Source organism: Bolinopsis microptera, chromosome 2 (assembly GCF_026151205.1).
Source record: "Bolinopsis microptera isolate Bmic1 chromosome 2, MBARI_Bmic_1.0, whole genome shotgun sequence".
NCBI lineage: Eukaryota > Metazoa > Ctenophora > Tentaculata > Lobata > Bolinopsidae > Bolinopsis > Bolinopsis microptera.
The window spans coordinates 17,292,340-17,312,453 of record NC_087073.1 but is presented as its reverse complement, the minus strand read 5'-3'; the positions used below and the strand labels follow the sequence as shown (position 1 = coordinate 17,312,453).

Genomic DNA, 20,114 nt, shown 5'->3' with positions numbered 1-20,114 from the left:
AAATTATAATATTATTTTCGGTCACAATGAACAAATCGATCGTCCATCAATCACGCGACTTGTAAGCCGGTCATACCTTTTAAATAAGGTCTACTGATAAGTAGAGTTGGCACGCGCGCCCGACTTTGTACAAGGAACTGCGCGCGGTATTAAATTTTATTTCAGATTTACACGTGCGTTCTTATTATTGAACTTTGGATTTTGGCCACAGCCAAAACGGCCTCCTCAATCTTATCACATTACACACAAAACATGTGGTAACTGGCGAGGCGCTAACAATTACATTAACTTTACCGGCTAAATAACTCAGTGATGGCCCAAAGAAAGCTGTGTACGAGGGGCTTTGGTGTGGCTAGAAGCCTGCTAGCTCTACAAAGAAGACTAACAACATCCCAACCTAAAGTAATAGACAGGTATAGTGTTAGTATAGTTATCGACAAATAGCGTTAAAGAAACTCAATCTTACCCTTAAGGCTGTACTTTTGTCGATGAACACCTGTTCGTTTCCAACATGTGGATATACATCGCGGTTTTTACAGGAAGATGATGCAAGATATGGTGAAGGAACAGCAGAAGTTTAAAAAAGGAGAAATATGTGACAGTGTGTATATTTACACGAGGGGAGGAGCTGGAGGTAAGTTTTAAACTTATATCTCACTGGACATTCTGCACAAAAGTATGTGAGAAACAGACTGTTCGTACAAACTCTGTTAAGATACTGCCAGTAAACTGTAGAAGTGTAAAACACAGGTCAAGGATACAGAAGGAAGAATGGGGTCGGAGGTAACGGAGGTAACGTGTGGTTGGAAGCTCTGCCAGTCTACCAGAACCTAAACCACGTGCACCACCACCATAACAGAAGGTTAGTCTTCTCTGTGTAGTGTCTATTGTTAACTTACAGTCATTTTTATCCTTTCTGGTGTAACCAAATCAGCTGTTTTTGTCAATAGATTAACTTCTTTGAGAAATTGTTCTAATTTTAATCGATATATCGATGAGTACGTTTCCTTGATTTTTGTAGGGGATTTGTAGGGGATTCGACCCTTGTAGGGGATTTGTGTTCCGGGGTATTTGGGACATGTTTTGGTGGTTAAATAGGAAGTACTTGTTCTTATCAATTAGAAAAACCGAGTTCTGAACTCTTGACACACTCAGGCCAATCCCAGGGGCCACGCCCATCCCAAAATTACTGGAATCCAGGTCAAGTCAAGACTGAGAATCTTTACCCCTGTAGGGGATTTATGTTCCGGGGTATTTGGAACATGTTTAGGTGGTTTTATAGTTAGTACATGTCCCAAACCATCAGAAAAACCAAGTTTCGACCTCTTGACCTACTCAGGCCACGCCCAGGAACAATGCGCAACTATTTGTAGGGAATTTGATTTTTGTTCCAAATACCGGGGAACACAAATCCCCTGCTAACTTGGTAACTTGGTAACTTGGTAAGGTTTATCCTCGTAGCAGGAAGGGTCATCAGATGTCTGACCACCGTGATGGCGTGTAGTCTACCAAGGAATTCGACCAGCTGCACGTATAACCGGAAACCGGAGGGTTATCCGGTATCAAAGCAAGAAACTTCGACAAACTGACTTTGAAGCTGGCAAACGTTTTCTCGGCTACATGAGTAAAGATTATCAGTCTGTATTTTAGGGGACTTTAGCTATTTAGGGATGGACGGCCTGAATGGGGTTGGATGTGTTATTAAGTTATTCATATCTTACTGTATATACGAGCTAACGAGCAGTTTGGTGAGACTTCTGACGGCTGCCGTCGTAGAGTCTACAATGATAAATATTGTAACATACGTTCCGCGCGCAAAATCTCTTACTAAATCCCCTACAAAATTCAGGGAAACGTCTTCTGTGATATTATGACATCCTCACCATATGGGTTGATATAAAAGAGATATACATCTCAACTCGATACATACATAACAGTGAAAGCAGGATTAATGAACGAATAGTGTGACATTGGGTTCTCAACCATGGAAATTTAGAAGTCCCTACATGCTGTTCTTTCTGGCTCCATGTGCTAGTTAGGGGTCTGAGGTATCCGAAAATCATGTTTAGAGTACCCAAAGTGTTCTGGGTGCCAGGAATGAGGTTATTAAAGCGGCGAAAATGACCGATTTTGGACTATTTATGAGCTTTTTTTGCCCATTTTCATGAGATAAAGAATCAGGAAAGCTGCTCTAGATGATTGAAATGGTTGATACCAATGAGGATACACCCAACACACATAAATATTCGTGATATATGTGATTTTAATGAGAAAAATATGATCTCAGGGACTATTTTATACCAAAATTTGCCAAAACCACTCGCACTTGTCAAAGCTTCCTCATTTTAGACACATTTAATGATTATTATGGTATCTAACTTATGGTGGATCTGATAGGAGTATGTCTTAGCTTCATTTTAAGCCATCAATGAGCATGCTGGTGTGTATGAAAGTACTTTAATCCTCCCGTCCATTGATATAGTCTGGGCCATGCGCGCGCGCGTTTACAAACATGAATTTTCTCCCTCAGTAACTATCTAAAGCTTTTAAAGACATGATTTGAATGCTATCCTACTCAGCACATGAGTGCTACAGGATGGTGAAAGAATTTCTATAAAAAATCATTAAATGTGGAAGATATGAGGTCATATGTGTGCGAGCGCGCGCACGCGCTCGCGTTTACAAACTTGACATCCTCAGTACTTTCACATATACTGAGATTTTGTTTCAAACTTAATTGACTCTGAACCAAAATTGCCAGAGGAAACAGATAGTGTAACTCAGAAAGACCACAAATGGATAGTTTGTGAGATATCAAGGTTATAATCCAAAAATGTAACATTTAACAATGATGTCACACCAGAAAACTCCTATTTTTGGTACCTTTAACCTCATATCTCGAACGCGCAGTACTGGATTGAGCTAAACTTGGTCAGGTTTTGTAGCCCTGACTAACCTCGATCATATGGAACAGGAATAAAACTGTTTAGATGTTATATCTTAATTATATTAGGCACTTAGTTCTGAAAAGTGAGAATGTCATTAATACTGCTTTCACTGATAATATTATCGATATTAACAGTGATAAAAGGTGTTATTCTGACATCTCCACTGCAGATACGTGGCAGGGCCAGGTGACAATGCCACTAACGAAATAATACGAGGAAGACAGGGTGAGGATAGTGTGGTGGAAGTGCCGCCAGGAACGGTGGCTACTGATATCAAGACGGGGGAAATAGTGTGCGATGTGGACCAAGAAAACACTAGATACCTCCTCCAGGTTTGTAAAGAAAACACCAGAGCCATATTTGTAGTGTTTTCACTTTTGAGAGTAAGTGACCCCTTGCACAATACTTAATACTTCATATTACAGTTCCCTAAAATAGTATTTAGTGTATGAAACTTCCTTTATTACAGGGTGGTGAGAAAGGGGGTAGTCTGGTTAACAACTACAAGTCTAAACGAGGGGAAGAGAGGTTTCTCAGACTCGTTCTCAAGAGCATCGCTGATGTGGGGCTCGTAGGGTGAGTTAGCTTGGGGTAGGGGGCATTGCTGATGTGGGGCTCGTAGGGTGAGTTAGCTTGGGGTAGGGGGCATTGCTGATGTGGGGCTCGTAGGGTGAGTTAGCTTGGGGTGAGGGGGCATTGCTGATGTGGGGCTCGTAGGGTGAGTTAGCTTGGGGTAGGGGGCATTGCTGATGTTGGGCTCGTAGGGTGAGTTAGCTTGGGGTAGGGGGCATTGCTGATGTGGGGCTCGTAGAGTGAGTTAGCTTGGGGTAGGGGGCATTGCTGATGTGGGGCTCGTAGGGTGAGTTAGCTTGGGGCGAGGGGGCATTGCTGATGTGGGGCTCGTAGGGTGAGTTAGCTTGGGGTAGGGGGCATTGCTGATGTAGGGCTCGTAGGGTGAGTTAGCTTGGGGTAGGGGGCATTGCTGATGTGGGGCTCGTAGGGTGAGTTAGCTTGGGGGAACGGGAGGTTATGCTAGATGGGACCAGGGAGATCGTTAGGCTGAATGTTGTAAAGATATTATAAAGAAAGAACTTAATGTCACTATCTTGATGAAGCCCCAAATATTTCGGATTGATTTTGGCTTTTTTGTATTATTTTGATTGCTTCAATTAAACAGATTAAAATTTAAACAACGTAACTGAATAAAGTTTTTTTGAAATTTTTAAATGATATAACTTGCAAAATGCCATCTTCTAGCAACATGGGTACAACAAATACGAATCCACGAAATTCTACAATTCAACTGAAACTGTAACATAGTCCATCAAACATCTCACTCTAAAATAGCATGATCTTGTCATCTGCTCCTATTCTCATGTACAGATTCTCCAGAATTCTCGCCAGAAGGGAGGCTGCGGTGAACATATCCTGGGGCATGTCTTTCGGGCACTCCTCCAAGTGGGGTGCGAAATCCAGGCAAATCAGTGGATTACCAGTTATCTCAGCCACGAGAATGTTAATCTGGTTGAGAAGGTCTATCTCGGCTCTAGAAAGCTGCTTCATATCAGCTACCACCAAACACCTGAGGTTCACGAACCCTTCAATCAGATACCTGCCCAGATCCTTGTTGTCGGATTTAGAGTCCACATCAGAACAGGCTCCGGTCACCACGGCCCCAGCTGTCTTTCCTATCAGCTCCTTCATCTCCATTGTATTGCGCCAGCAGGCTTGCACAGAGACATTTAGAGGTTTGGGGAGCTCGGAGCAGAACTTGCTGGTCACCAGGGCTGCTTGTTGAGAGTTGTGGAAACAGGTCGCTACCAAGATAAGCCAGAGTCGTGTCATCACCATGTTGTGCGAGGGGATCTATCAGATGGTTGCTGTTGTTACTGTGGAGGATGGTGATATACTGATGTGAGTCTGATTGTCGTGCTTTTATACCAGATTTTACCCTTTGTGGATCTTGACTCGCAAGGTGGACAGGAGGGTTCGGCATTCTTCAAGATATTCAAGATTTTTCATCTGACCTTTATCTTCGTTGTTTCATCTCAAGCTGCCAAAGTTTCTCCTTTGATGTTGAGAGATGAACGGTTTTATTTTCAATTATCTTTACAAAATTAGGCGTAGACGACGAAGATGGCCGAAGTATTAATATTCCAAAGTCAATAATTCCACTTTATAAAACAGCTTTTAATTTAATGCAAACCAAAACCTTTTCGACAGAAAAGGATGAAGAAACCACAATATTAACTACCCCGCTCACTTGCACTTGCGACAAAGATTCTGTGTATTTGCAATAACGAAAAGTTTTTTAATTTTTTGGCAACTAATAAACAATCATTTTGCCATTTATTTGAGAGACTCCACAAGTCTATGGCAAAAATGGCAATAAAATCTCCTCTAATTATGGGGGGGTCCAACTACATTTTTGTACATGGCCACCAGATTTTTTCCAAATGTACATGTACAAAAATGTACAAAATATGTTTTTTCCTGTTTGGCCACCAGATTTTTGCCAAATGTACATGTACAAAAATGCACAAAAATGTACAAAATATGTTTTTTCCTGTTTGGCCACCAGATTTTTGCCAAATGTACATGTACAAAAATGTACAAAACATGTTTTTTCCTGTTTTTCCTGTTCCGTTTCCAGGGATTTCCAATTTTTTGTACATTTTTTATGACCATTAATGTACATGGCCATCAGATTTTTGCCAAATGTACGCTAAATTAGTGTACAAAAATGTAGTTGGACCCCCCCCCCCCCCCCCCAATTATGTTCCTCATGCTTCATCATGCTAACAAACTTCACCTTTCAGTAATACAAAACACTTACAATATAATATAATACACTTACAATATATGACCGATAATAAGTCTTAAAATCCTCATCCAATACACCTTAAAGGTCATAGAATATAGATACACCTATGATGTATTTTCTAAATTTCATAAAAGAAACAAGCTATCAATATTTACTTTCATTGTTCATTCACCAGTGGGTTCATAAACCTCAACTTTTGTTTATGTTTAGTAATCCCTATATTAACCGCTGTACTGACATGAGGAAGGGAAGGTCGTGGGATGTGATGCGGAGAGTACGTAGGGGGTAGAATATGTAGGATATGTAGGGTTTGTAGAATATGTAGGATATATAGGGTTTGTAGAATATGTAGGATATGTAGGGTTTGTAGGATATGTAGGGTTTGTAGGATATGTAGGATATGTAGGGTTTGTAGGATTTGAAGGATATGTAGGGTTTGTAGGGTTTGTAAGACATGTAGATATGTAGGATATGTAGGGTTTGTAGGATTTGTAGGATATGTAGGGTTCGTAGAGTTTGCAGTATGAATTGTAGAGAAAGTAGATGAACCTGCTCGATAAGAAGTAAGTACAGACTGAGTAGACGGGATCCCTCGTATTGGACGAGTTAATTCTGGCAGATAACTAGAGGAAGCCCTGGGAATTAATCTGGAAGTAGAGATGAAGGGATTAACAGAGGTCACAGGCTTGACAAAAGTTAGAGGCTTTACAAAAGAGACTGGCTTGACAAAAATTACTGGCTTAACAAAAATGGGCCCTACATCGTCATATTGATGTGTTGAATTCGATGATTTTCCCAGTTTCATACCACCAGCTTGTAGGCTTTCTAAAAATGATGTCCGGTTAGCACGGTAAGAATGTTCCAAGAATTGAAATGGGTTTTCACCAGAATGAGTCCGCCGATGTGAGTTAAAGCTTGATTTATTGATTGAACTGTAGGAACATTTAGAGCACTGATATGGTTTTTCACCTTTATGGGTTCGCAGATGGCAAATAATGGCTGATTGTAGTGTCGACTTAGGTGCATCTAGAGCATCCGAACAGTTTTTCGTCCAAGTGAGCACGTTGGTGTTTAACCAAGGTTAATTTTACTCTTGTACTGTAGGAACATTCAGTGCAGCGATATGGTTTTTCATCAAAATGCGTACTTTTATGTTTAGCCATGGTTGACTTTGCACTTGCCGTATAGTTGCACCCAGAGCCTGAGCATTTATACTGTTTTTTAACGAAATGAGTCCGCTGGTGTTTAAGTAAAGTTGATTTTACTCTCGTACTGTAAGGACATTCAGTGCAGCGATATGGTTTTTCATCGGGATGAGTCTGATGGTGAGAATCAAGGGCTGATTTCATGGTCGAACTGTCGGGACAGTCCACGATACCAACAGCAGAACATTCACAGAAGTTTGGTAATCCTTCCCATTTGACTAGAAAGTTGTCTCCTTCCATCCAGATTTCGTTCTTAATGAGTTTTGGTAGTGAATTGTCTTCTTCTTCTATCTTCATATCTGTTTCCATTTTTGGCACATTTCGTTTGTCCATTTCGCTGCAAAATCGATAAAAGGTAAATAGATTTGTAATCTTCCTACTTAATATGGGGTACATTTTCTCAACAGCTGTCGCAGGCCTGTCATTTTCTAAGATAATTCAGATCCTTTTAATGGATGGTAACTATAAGGGTGTTGGATTAACATATTGGAATGATTACTTTAATTATATTAGCGGCTTATTTATACTAAATTGGGTGTTGAAACAAAATTAGTATTTCTCATAAGTTACATATTATATATATACAAACATGTTTTACACCGTACCCCAGTACCGTACTAACGTACCATTTACCGTACTAACACCAGGCACGTAGCCAGGGGGGGGGGGCTAGGGGGCTGCAGCCCCCCGGAAAAAATTGAACCCCAGAAAAAAGATAAGCCCCCTAGTCCCCATGGTCGCCTGGTAACTGGGCTGTGTTTATGACTGCAGTCAGTCAAAGAAGTCATCCAAGCGAACATTCTAGAAGACTTCTATAAATAGTCAATAGTGACCCCTAGACCGTAGGAAATGTCAAAATCTTAAGACGATGAGGCCTGAGTAAGTCGTAAATTCTGATTGAAGAATTTAAGTACTTGATTCTTTTCAATCCCAGTTTATTGATGTCCTACAAATTTCTTTAATACCAAATGTCGTCTAAACTCTAAAACACCCTATTTCGCAAAAATTTGCATTATATCATATATGACGTGTGTTGACATGGAGTCTACCTGACATTCTAGTTTTAAAGTGGCCGCAGGGTGATCGGCCATGTTGAACGTGAGTAATATCAACATGTTGAACGTGATTAATATCAACATGTTGAATTTGAGTAATATCAACATGTTGAACGTGAGTAATATCAACATGTTGAACTTGAGTAATATCAACACATATTATGAAGTGGCTTATCAGCAATACGATAAGAAACTGAAAGAAATAGAAACACTAGATTTACTCTCCCGCCCATATTTAACAAAGCGTCTGTTTAAACGTAAAAGAGAGATTAACAAGAACGGCTCTCCTAAAACCTTAAAAATAGTCCAATGAGTAGTAACAAAGGTCTCTAGAATTTCTTTCAGACCTCAAAGGAACAACAAACAGTATAATATAATTATAAATGGTTTTATTGCAGTTGTGTGTGTAACTTTTTTTTCCACAATTTATACAATTCACATAATTAGCTGAGTCAATAAACTGTTGTCTAATGATGGTTAAATATAATTGTAATAATGTTTAGTAGACGACTTATTCTCATTGAATATTATAATTAACACGTATCTACAATATAACTCCTTGTCTCCCGGCAGGTATCCTAACGCGGGTAAATCATCTCTCCTATCAGTCCTCTCCACAGCTACTCCTACAATAGGCAGCTACCCCTTCACCACTCTCAAACCAACAGTGGGGCACATGCAGACTATTGACACTAAACAGATTGTCAAGATAGCTGATATTCCTGGACTTATTGAAGGTTAGTCTTTAGTAATCTTTAGTAGTCTTTACAATTGTCTGGATTGGGTGACTGATCTGATTAGTTTGATGTGATAATCAATCATAATTGAAATTAAGATCAGCTCCTCATGATCTAATCTATCAGTAATTACTGAAATGGCAATTAATTAATGCACTATGCACTATTGTCGTTTGCAGCCACCACAACATACCCCACAACTGATACTGTAAACATGATAGCTTAACTGTATTGACAGAATAGTCAGGTGTTCTGTTTGCTCTGGACTTAATATTGTTTACCACTCAATATCTTGTGTCCATAAAAAAGAAAAACGCTTTCGTTACCTGAATTTAATTATTAGTAATTACCACGTTATCACCTTAATTAGATCGGATCAATCAACCCTTCTACCCATGCCCACAAGGAAATATTTTCTGTTTTGCATGGGTATATAAGGAACTTTTGCCCTTATGAATTGCCTCGGGTGAGGCAGCACAGATATGGGAGATCATGAGATACAGATCTAGGCTGTGTGGGGTACTATAGACGGCGAATAAGCTGACTGGAGGATGTTAATACAAAAACCAAAGTTTACATTACACTGATTAAGAAGGTGGTGAGTTTAACGCATTATATACTGATGGAAATGGTGATTTCAACGCAGAACCTTGGAGCAACAACACGGGAGGAACAAAACAGTAGGAAATCAGTGGGAACAATTTGGGGAATAAAAGGGGTATCGTCTAAACTGGGGACGATGAGTACATTGTGACAGAGCTCAGGAGGCTTTCGAGAGGCGATGAAGAAAGCAAATTGAGTTTCAAAAGAAACACACGTTGAAGGCTCAACCGAAAAAGAAAATTGAATAGAAAATTGAAAATAAACATAGGAGAGGGTCCTCTCCAACCTTATAATTAAAAAAATCAAAATCTCATATTTTGATAATCTTAGTGATGTTAATAAAGTCCTGATAGCGAACCATCCCAGCATCCCTGATCAATACCCTTATCAGGCGCAAGTGATAACAGGGGACTAGGACACGTGTTCCTACAACACATAGAGAGAACCAAGGTCCTGTTATTTGTCCTGGACGTACAAGGTTTCAAGTTGAACCTCAACACACCACACCGGACCCCGTTTGAGACGTTCGGGTATCTGTGTAGAGAGTTGGAGCTATATATGGCGGGTCTAACTCGCCGTCCTATTGTTGGTTAGTTTGAATATTCTGAAGTGATATGTAGTGTAGGTTAAGATTTGATTATCAAGTTAATGATCTATAGCTCTTTTAGCTTTTTAGAGCTGATTGATTTGCTGGAAGTGTCTTTGATATATTTTATCTTGACAACTCCTCATAACCAACTCCTAACCCTTAATTCCAATCTCCTCAGTTGCGATAAACAAGATGGACACAGGCGGATCAGACTCTGAGTTTGAGGAGTTCCTCGGGCTTTACAAGACTAAACTCTCAAAAATGATAAGAGTTCACAGTATAGTGCCCATTTCTTGTTACACGGGACAGGGTCTCGACCAACTCCAGGACATTCTTTTTGAGTTGAAATATAAGAAACGTAGGAAAGTAGAGGAGTCAAATGTTGTTTAGTGTTTTAACGATTTTTAAAATTTTGCTGGTGTAATTTATTTTTGTATATTATTTTGATATCTCGATCCGTTTTTATCATACTATGAGTATTACGTTACTATCAGTAGATTAAAATCTCAATAAAGCATGACAATAAATTGATATTAAGGGAAATTCCTAAAACAATCGTTTCTAATTTATATTTACATTTGAAATAAATCTTGATTTAAAACATGTCCTAACTATATTTCTGACCTAGCTAGGAACAAACCAATATGGTTAATATCTCTGAGGATATCCTCAATGATATCTTCTCCCGTTTCATCATCCCTGAAGCTAAGTCTAACTGTAACGATCCTATCAGATTGTGTTTTGCTATCGAGGTTAGGAACAAGGGGTATTATATAGCTGTACAGCTTCAAACACATTCTAACTTATATAGCATATTGTTAGTTACCATGATGTATGTTCCTTAAAATTGTTTTAAATCAACGTCCTCCTTCTATCTGACACCGCTCTTGGAACTGACCTATGAGAATAAGATCCTCAATAACACCCCCTCCTCTCAGATGGGACACTGGTTCTATCTGGACTATATCAGACCCTCAGACCCTACTCTACCTGACTGCTCTGTAGAAGTGTTCGCTAAAGCTTGCTTCAGACACATGCCTAGCTTACTCCAACCCCACAGAGAGGTCAGATCAATGAATTTGTTTATAGTAAACAATTAAAGTTCATACAAGATCCTATATTTTGAGTTATTAAGAGTTTTAGATCATAGGATTTCAAATTGAAGAAGGATATTTTCTCATGTAACCCCTGCTTTTAATTATTCAGGCTAACCTGGTGCTGAAACAGTGGAGAGACTTTAAGAGGAAAGTGCCGGTGTACGGAGCAATGCTGATAACACCAGACCGGAAACAAGTGCTGCTAGTGGAGGGGAACAGTACTCGGGATTGTTGGACTTTCCCTCGAGGTACACATTCTTCTTTTGTAGTCTAAACCCCGGTTCTGATGTTCCATTTTACTCAAAGCTTCAATAATTAATCTCTGATTTCTTTAGATCAGTATTATTTAAGTAAAGAAGTAAGTTACCTAAGCAATACCTATCAAAATGTCTTTGGATTTCAGGAAAGATTGAAGAAGACGAGGACCCGTTTGATTGTGCTATTAGAGAGGTTAGAGAGGAAACAAGTTTTGATATCAGCTCCCTCGCAGACAGGAACTATTATATTGAGAAGGTATGAACGTTCACATAGTGTGTCGCTTATAATATCAATCAAGTTAACCTTCAAATATTAAAACATTAAAGCTGCGTCATCGTCGATATTCCAGTGATTTATACTTTTTTGGTCCTATTTAAATAAATAATGGTCCCTACTAGGTTTGCAGCGACAGGAGAGTGAGACTGTACATAGTACACGACGTACCCCAAACCACTGTTTTCTACACCAAAGTGCGAGGTGAGATAGCTAATATTGACTGGTTCCCTGTAGATGAGCTACCAGGAGCTTCTGGATTCAAGAAGAAGAAGGAGTCGTTCTTTATGGTCAACCAGTTTATCAGGTCAGTGGTCGCCAGAAGTTAATTTCCGATATTGGAAGTGGTTCTGCGTGTGGATTTCGTAGATTTTAATGTTATTTTTAAATTTTCACATACGTAGTACGCTCGAAGATGGCGAGAAAAGAATAGCTGTAAAACTCTTTCTTGTTTCAGGGAGTATGTGAGAGGATACCGCACGGGAAAGAAACGTAATAATGCGAGCGAGTGTGAAAGATCCCGTCCTCGGGGAACCTCCTTCAACGACGGTAAGAATGATGTACTAAAAGTGATGTAAATTTTCTTATGAAAATGATAAACTTAATTTCGCCTTGCGCTAAAAGAAGAAATGATCCTGACTTTTAATAGTTTCAAGGTCTGATTTCAGGAGATAACAGCATGCAGTACACCACAAGAAGAGACCCCGGACACGAGGGGGACTACAGACACAACACCCGGGAACACAGACAAGAGAGACCAGATCACCACAACAACAGGTCACGTGATTCAAGGTCACGTGATCACTTTAAAGAGCACGGCTACGTGTCCGAACCACCTGCTCCCCACAGGGGACTGTACTCTCAGGACCTCTCCAGTAGGAACAACAACCCCCAACAACAACAACAACCCCCGTACTCTACACAGAGAGCTGATAACACCTCCTCCTCCTCCCGGAACAGGATGAGGGGAGGGAGGAACAGGAGAGGGAACCCCGCCACTGCTAGGGGCTTTCCTGGTCCTCCTGATGATATGAGACTATCTAACTTCCGGTTTGACATGGACACTCTCATTGATATGTTACCTGAAGTACCCAACTTTACGGCTGTTAGATCTTGATAACTCTGTCCAATGACTCGTTGCAGTATTTTTAGTTCTGTTGCACCAAGAAAACTGAAAAGTTCTATTAACTTTAAGACCAATAAAGTTTTAACACACTGGGAATTTATGCATCAAATTTTGCCATGTCATCGACCTGAATTCGTTAATTTATATTGTAATTACTTATTATATTAGGCGTTTGCATTTTTCTCTGATATTCGAATTTTACATTCAATGTTTTACGGATGGAATTGATAAGCTTGGGAAGTAATTACACTATGATAAGAGTATAATCGCTGTTTTTCTATTTGTTAATATTCAGGATTTACTTTGCGTTAAAAGTTGGTATCATTTTGTATCGACGTGGCGGTTACCAAGTAAAACAGAAATGTAATCTAAATGTAATCAACTTTCACGCACCGTCAAAAGTCAATAATTCAATTTGTAGAACATGAATTAAAGTTTAAACAATACCCCTTCCAGTATCTCAGGTGTAATTTAGAAACTCCTCTAGAAATAGCCCCATGGTAACAACAGTAACCAAGGTCACTATGCTATAATGGTCACCATGGTTACAATCTTATTACTATGTTCTGAATCAGAACTTCTGATGTAGTTCAGTATAGTCTAAGTGGGTGTGGTCTCACAGATTACATTAATATTTGCTGCTTATCATAACTCCACTCATCAAGCAACCGCTACATCTGCAAACAAACTGCAACATATTGCTCAGTCTATATTACAGTCTGTATTACTCATACTATGTTACTCCTAGTACTGTTATGTTAGTGTTTATTGTACACACTGTTGTACTGTCTGTCTAATTCTCCGGAGAGAGGTATTGTTTACAGTTAGAATAGTGTTTATATGCGAAGAATAACACCACTACAGCTATTGTATTAGTATTACAGTAACACGTACTGCGTTTCCTTCTGTCTCCTTTTCTTTCTGTCTAGTAGCACTACTTGCAACACAGTCCTTACATTGTTGTAACTGTAACATCAGCTGCATTCTAGTTTATTATATTTAAATTATGTTTAATTATAGTTAATTATAGATAATTGCTATTTTATAGTAGTAATAAAGTAAGTGTTTCTTGCATATTGCAGTACCTATATTAAGCCCGATCCCATGTTCCCCCGTACAGCTGCCACCATATGACTGGGCTGTAGGGCCAGTCTGCGGCTGAAGTCCTTAATACGAGCCATCTCGGCATCATCGTTCTGAAGTAATGAATTCTGAATAAATCTAAGATAGACAAAATGGAAATTAATGAGATCTCCGTAGTCACTTCGGCCAGGAAGTTGTAGGTTGACAGACGACTAAACCTTTTAGTAAAGAAACGGAGCTGTCTGGGTTTTCTGGAAAACTCATAGGATAATTCGTGCTCTCCAACACAGATTAGGGGCTGATAGAATTTGGAATGGCTAGATCTCTGATTGATCTCAAATATGATGTTCTACGGAACCGTTGTAATTTTGGAGGCACAATCAATCTCGATTTAATGTTTACCTTGCAAGGGCTATATACAATATATTATATTGTAGTATAATATTTATTGCAGTGTTTTAGTGTTATAATTTAAAAGATGTGCCCTGCACGGGGAGCAGTTTAATGAGACTTAATTAAGTTAGATGTACAAAATACCGGTAGTGGTGAAACGTCTGTGCTCGTTATAACGTACTGCATTTTCACAGTTTTCATTTCGAATTGTTTTTATCACGAGTCACTGCAGTGCAGTGGAGAACTGCATTTTTCATGTTGAAATGCAAATTTCATTGAAATGCATATATATTTTGTCAAGCATGATGAAAATGCTTTGTACAGAAATAATTATAGACAGTTTTTGGGAGTTCCAAATAGTTTCTGATTATTCTGATTTCTTGCGACAAATAATTATGGCTATGCGATTTAATGAGAAACGAGTTCTCTTTTGATGTGGACTGCATGCTGTAGTTAATTTTTTAACCTCACGTTTTATCGACAATGTGCAGTGCGGTTTTGTCCCACGTCGCGATCCTCACTTCAGCCTCAGGTATATAGTGGCTTTTGCCACGATATCACCGCGCACTGACAGGGCCCACATTGACAGTGAAAAAAACATCGTGGTGCAGTTATTATCGACATTATTCGCGTCTTGGACGTGATTCGTAGACTTAGAGACACTTGTGGACAATATCTCTGGAACCGTTGTAGATAGCATCTCATTGAATTTAACGTCCATTGATTATCAATTTCAAAGAGGCTTAAGTGCTAGTTCAAATTGATAAAGAGCTTGGGTCTAATTTTAAACGCGGAATGTGCTGCAAGTCCTCCTGTCTCCTAGACCACTATTGGTATTCCTCCTGTCTCCTGTTCCTCCTGTCTCATGTTCCTCCAGGAGACAAGAGGAACTGTCTCCTGGAACTGTCTCCTGTCTCATGTTCCCGGCCCTGTCTAGGTCCTTTGCATGTGTCATGATTTTATTGCTGCAATCGCACAGCAACTCTGCTACTTTCGACCACTAGATGATTGCGAAATTTTCTGTTTCTACATAAGCGACTTGAAATCAATCAACTCATTTGTTTCAAATAGTTGTATTACATTAATTAGTCGTGTTGTTGTGTCGTGTCCCTAATCAGCATCTTGTTATCTTCATTAGTTAACAGTAACACCTGTGATTTATCAACAGTCCTCCCGCTTCAGATAATGACTTGTAATGATAGGGAAGGAAGATGCAGAAGAAGCGATAGCAATTGCCTTTCTGGTCATGCTCTTCTTTTGCTGTGTGGCTATGAGACTGTTTGTGAGGTGGCTTCGGACATACTTCATTATGGAGGTTAGTTATCATTATTTATATTATGGCTTCAGAGTTTTTGTTTTATAATTTCATGATTGTATTTGTAATTGCTTGTTTACCATAGTATCACTTATCAATTTAATAAATTAAATTTGAAGGTTAAGTTATATAATTATGGTATATCCCGTATCACTATCAGTATATTTTTGAAAATCAATAATGCAAATGATAATTGGTAATGAATATTTAAATAATAATGATAATTTAAATTAGATAATAAATAATAAATAGTTATCAATTTCAGGAAGATGACCTATTAGGTTTTGTTTAGAATCCGTTGTGGCTCAATGACGCGCTTGCACTAAAGCATCAACAGCATTGCATTGGCACTTACCTGGGGACCAGTACCACATGCTAGGCTTTAGTGTTCATAAATGAAGATATGGTGGAATGACAGGCTGTGCACCGCCTAGTGAATTTGCACTAACACACCCTGACAGAGATTCCTGAAAGTTGTGATGATTCATAGAAATAAGGAATAGTCGACTATGATTGCACTACGTCATACGTGAGGAAAAGAGGACATTCCGTGAAAATTCCGTCACATTGTGTTTTCTTTGGTTTGTACTTCCTGGTGAACATTTTGAGTCCAGAATAATCCATAAATTGATTATTAACAACCGTTAATTGACGATGTCAATTCATGGCAGCTCGGCGCGGCACAGTAGCGCATCGCGCTACAATAACAACCGGTCATTCCCAAAACTTGGAACTGATCGTGATAGAAAAGCAGTTGCATTCTTTTGCGATAAATATATGAACAATCACATAATCATAATGCAAATTGCGAAATGTTTATAATTTGAGAACAGTTGAAGTATAATTTAGTGATTGGGGTCAGGGGACAAACTATATAATATACTTATAGTTATATAAGTTATACAGTATTCACATCAAATTGTCTTAATTGTGAAATGTTAGCTATTGTTATATGAGTTATAAAACATATAAAATTGTGTAAGTAATGAAATGCTTATAGTTATAAAAAGTACCAAGTATGTATTTATTTTCATAAAACATAAAATGTGAGCAGCATGTAAGGATTTCATTTATGTTTGCATTTGTTTATTCATTCAATTATATAATGTTTATGGTTAGACAAAATGTTATTATTTATACTGTACTTTTCACCGGCAACGGCTTAAAAACATGGAAAACTGAAAAAAAAGTTGTATTTTGTTTGTTTCATTCATACACCTCGGACACCTGCCAATTCTTAAGGATTTAAGGTATTTAGCAGCTCAATATTCAATAACCAAGTTACTTGGTTATCTTCCAATCCCCGTTCCCTTGCCCCATAATAACCAGGTAATAGGTAAAATATTTATATTGTCAAAGAAAAATATTAGGCATTTAGAGCAGGTGTTTAAATGTTATAAAATCGTGAGCGTCAAAGAAATGTTTACTATATTTTCATAATCGTAAGACTAAGTAAGATCACATCAGTTCGGTATTAATCAATAATCACACCAATAATAAAGTAACTCAGTTACTAACTGATAAAAACCATTCGGTTTCTTAATCTCAGTCCCAATCTTGCTTTATAAAATTGTTGAATGATTTATAACTTATATTTTAGGTCCCAAATCCCAACTACAAATGTTTTACATTAAGGGAGGGGGGGGCGGGGGGGGCAATGGATATTTTTTTGTGAAACTTGATTTCGAGACAGCAGTTGACCAACAAACTAAGACCAGTGACCAAACTTTTGAGGGGGTCCCGGAATCCAACCGCCAAACGGTGCCCGCGGGGCAGCCACGCCCATATTTGGTCCAAATTAGGCCCAATTTAGCCAAATACCCTGAACATGCCCACCAAAACCCAGACTAGATTTTAGGTGCTTTAATTGTAGCTAGTGGTCGCTTGAACTCGTATATGAAATTTCATCAAGATTGGACAAAAAATTACTGAGTGATGAGCCAAAAACCATATGCCCATATTTGGGCATACGCACCAAATTTGGTAGATTTCGTCCCATAAATTGGTCAGATATCAATATTTTTCAATTAAACTTACTTTATATGAAAGGTAAGCCTACACTACATATTCTCTGTAAGTTATAGCTTTATATCTGTTTAAATGTGGATACTAAGGCGATAAGACCACAAAACATGAACTAAATTGCCCGTATCTTGGTTCGCGATATTCGCGGAATTGATTTCATTAAAATTAAATTTAAAAAAAATCAATTTTCAAAATTTTTCCATGAAATTTTCGGAATCGACTCTACTCGAAATCGCATTTCCACCTCAATTTGAGAACGGATTTTTGATTTAAGCCTCTAAAAAAATTTGGCGGCCAAATTCCAAAATTTTCCCGGAAAATTTCAGAATTTGGCCGCCATGAAATATCTTTTATACGAGTTCAGGAGACCACTAGCTACAACTAGAGTACCTAAAGTATGGGTTTTGGGTATGTTCAGGGTATTTGGCTAAATTGGGTCTAATTTGGACCAAATATGGGCGTGGCTGCCCTGCGGTCACCGTTTGGCGGTTGGGGTTCCCCCCTCCCCTGGCCTTAAACATGTTACTTCAATCTCACACAATACTTCAAGCTTTTATATAAATAATGCTTAATAACGTATATCATAGTGGTCAGATTACTTGGTTCCGTCTGGTCCACCAGCCGGTGTAAGCCTGGACTTTGGACAGCGTTAAAACTCGGCCTTATTGTCCAGGGTTATCGGCATTACAAAAGGATAATGACAGATAGGAGACATAATTCTGCTACTTAGCTGTTCTTTATCTATGATACGAGTTGAGGGGGATCAGCTCGATCTTTTAGCTCATGTTTAATACAAGACGATCCGTAATTGGCACGGTTTTTTATGAATACATTTGGGATGTCACAATTCGGGCCAATAAGTATAGGAACTATAGCATTCATACGTCTTTCCTTGTAGCTGTCATTCCTCTTCTTTCCTCCTCTTTCCTCGTCCCACACTAATAGTTATTACTCTCTTCTGGGCAGTAACCTACCCTTCACCTTTATAATGTATCCAAATACTTTCTCATATCTAGGAGTGGTTTATTGTGACTTGGGTAGTTTTATTTCTCTGTGTTAAAGTGCTGCCTCACTTATAGATTACTCAAGATGTAAATACCGAATGTGTCAACCGAAACAGCCAGGAAATCGTGGAACAGTGTTTCCAAATTAGGATGAAATGAGTGCTATGTGCATGGAACCCATAGAACCCTTTTTTTTAATTATAAGTTCTTACTCGCTCCAGATGTGAATAATCAGTAATTAAGTTTGAACACATTTCTACTTTCTATACCGTTATTAATAACTAGATAATATAGAAGATAAGTTCCCATCTGCATCCTTTCCCGATAATCTACTGTCTATAAAACCAACCAGACAACTGAAAAAACACGTGTTTATTAATGGTACAGTCTTGAATCTAGATCTTATAGGAAATGAACTAGCAAGTGCTACGTGCCCACCTAATGTGGGTTCAGTTAGGCACGTTACTATTAGTTACAGAGTTGCATTATTTTCTGTTCAGTTTAGCGTTGGAATGTTTCTCTCCGTCTCGTGAGACCCCACGATTAGCATCCTAGAACCTGACACTGAGACAAACTAGCAGTTATATCAAGAGCAATAATTTTAATATTAAGTCCAGATTATGTTCATAATATATGATTATGACTAAAATATGAACGATTAAGTGCAACATTTTAATCTTTCTTTTCTATAGATATACCATGTCAATGTTATTATTAATATTTCTTGGAACAATGTCTCCTTCATTAGCAGGTTAGTAATGAAGATACTTAGTAACTGTATTTTATTTTTATTACTTTAGTTAAAAGTAGGGGATTGAACCACTAAATCTAAAAAACTCTGATTCTCATAGCATACTTTAATTACAAAGTTAATTTCAGTGTTAAGAGAAAGAGTTTCTGGAGAGATAACACCAGTTTTAGCAGAGCACTCTAATACCAGGCATACCGAGGAGGAGTCCGCTGCTGCACATGCTATAGACTTGGATCTGGAAACCCTTTCGAACACAAAAGCTGATTCTCACGGTGCGTGTTGGGTAAAGATAACACTTGCCCAGGTGTATTGTATTGATCAGGTAGTTTGGTATGGGGCTCATGGTAATGCTCGCCGCACATGGAGCTGCTCGGAGAGGGACTGTGATCCCTGCGAGGGTCCAGACTGCACTCAACACGTTACCGTCACAGTTCTCACAGAAGGTGAGCAGCCTGGTTACCACCCGGATCGATCTGGCTGCTTTCCCGGAAACAGGGTGATGATAGAAAGAATCTCAGGGCGTTATATGTATATAAATGAGGTGGCAATAATCGAGAAACAAGGTAAGGGGACATTACTTAATTTGGTGACACATTGTTGTCTAAATATACTATATGCTGTCTTTTTAAATTTCGTGTGATTTTAAAATTAAACAAGGGTCAAATGAAGATTAGCATGGATGTGAAATGATTAAAAACACACAATATTAGTAGGCACGATTCCTCGTAGCATTATCCCACATCTCTAACATCTATAATTTCAGTTCAATTAGAATGTGAAGCTCACGTTCCACCATGGAATGGACCTGATCCATGCTCTAGAATAGGT

General features: G+C 38.7%; 2 protein-coding genes across 2 annotated transcripts in view; both read left to right on the top strand.

Annotated features, from left to right (window-relative positions):
• The window catches only part of LOC134811277 (GTP-binding protein 10-like), a 79,821-nt gene extending 69,390 nt beyond the window's left edge, over positions 1–10,431 (top strand). The window contains exons 2-9 of the mRNA XM_063818054.1: positions 311–413; positions 540–634; positions 751–862; positions 3,118–3,280; positions 3,418–3,524; positions 8,606–8,769; positions 9,764–9,961; positions 10,140–10,431. Coding sequence (XP_063674124.1) covers positions 313–413; positions 540–634; positions 751–862; positions 3,118–3,280; positions 3,418–3,524; positions 8,606–8,769; positions 9,764–9,961; positions 10,140–10,351 — 1,152 coding nt within the window. The 5' untranslated portion in view covers positions 311–312 and the 3' untranslated portion in view covers positions 10,352–10,431. The remainder of the gene's footprint in view (positions 1–310; positions 414–539; positions 635–750; positions 863–3,117; positions 3,281–3,417; positions 3,525–8,605; positions 8,770–9,763; positions 9,962–10,139) is intronic.
• LOC134811276 (m7GpppN-mRNA hydrolase-like) overlaps positions 1–13,026 on the top strand; it is an 82,418-nt gene extending 69,392 nt beyond the window's left edge. The window contains exons 2-8 of the mRNA XM_063818053.1: positions 10,591–10,713; positions 10,900–11,025; positions 11,168–11,306; positions 11,462–11,571; positions 11,715–11,896; positions 12,047–12,138; positions 12,258–13,026. Coding sequence (XP_063674123.1) covers positions 10,606–10,713; positions 10,900–11,025; positions 11,168–11,306; positions 11,462–11,571; positions 11,715–11,896; positions 12,047–12,138; positions 12,258–12,706 — 1,206 coding nt within the window. The 5' untranslated portion in view covers positions 10,591–10,605 and the 3' untranslated portion in view covers positions 12,707–13,026. The remainder of the gene's footprint in view (positions 1–10,590; positions 10,714–10,899; positions 11,026–11,167; positions 11,307–11,461; positions 11,572–11,714; positions 11,897–12,046; positions 12,139–12,257) is intronic.
• Positions 13,027–20,114: the final 7,088 nt, after the last annotated feature.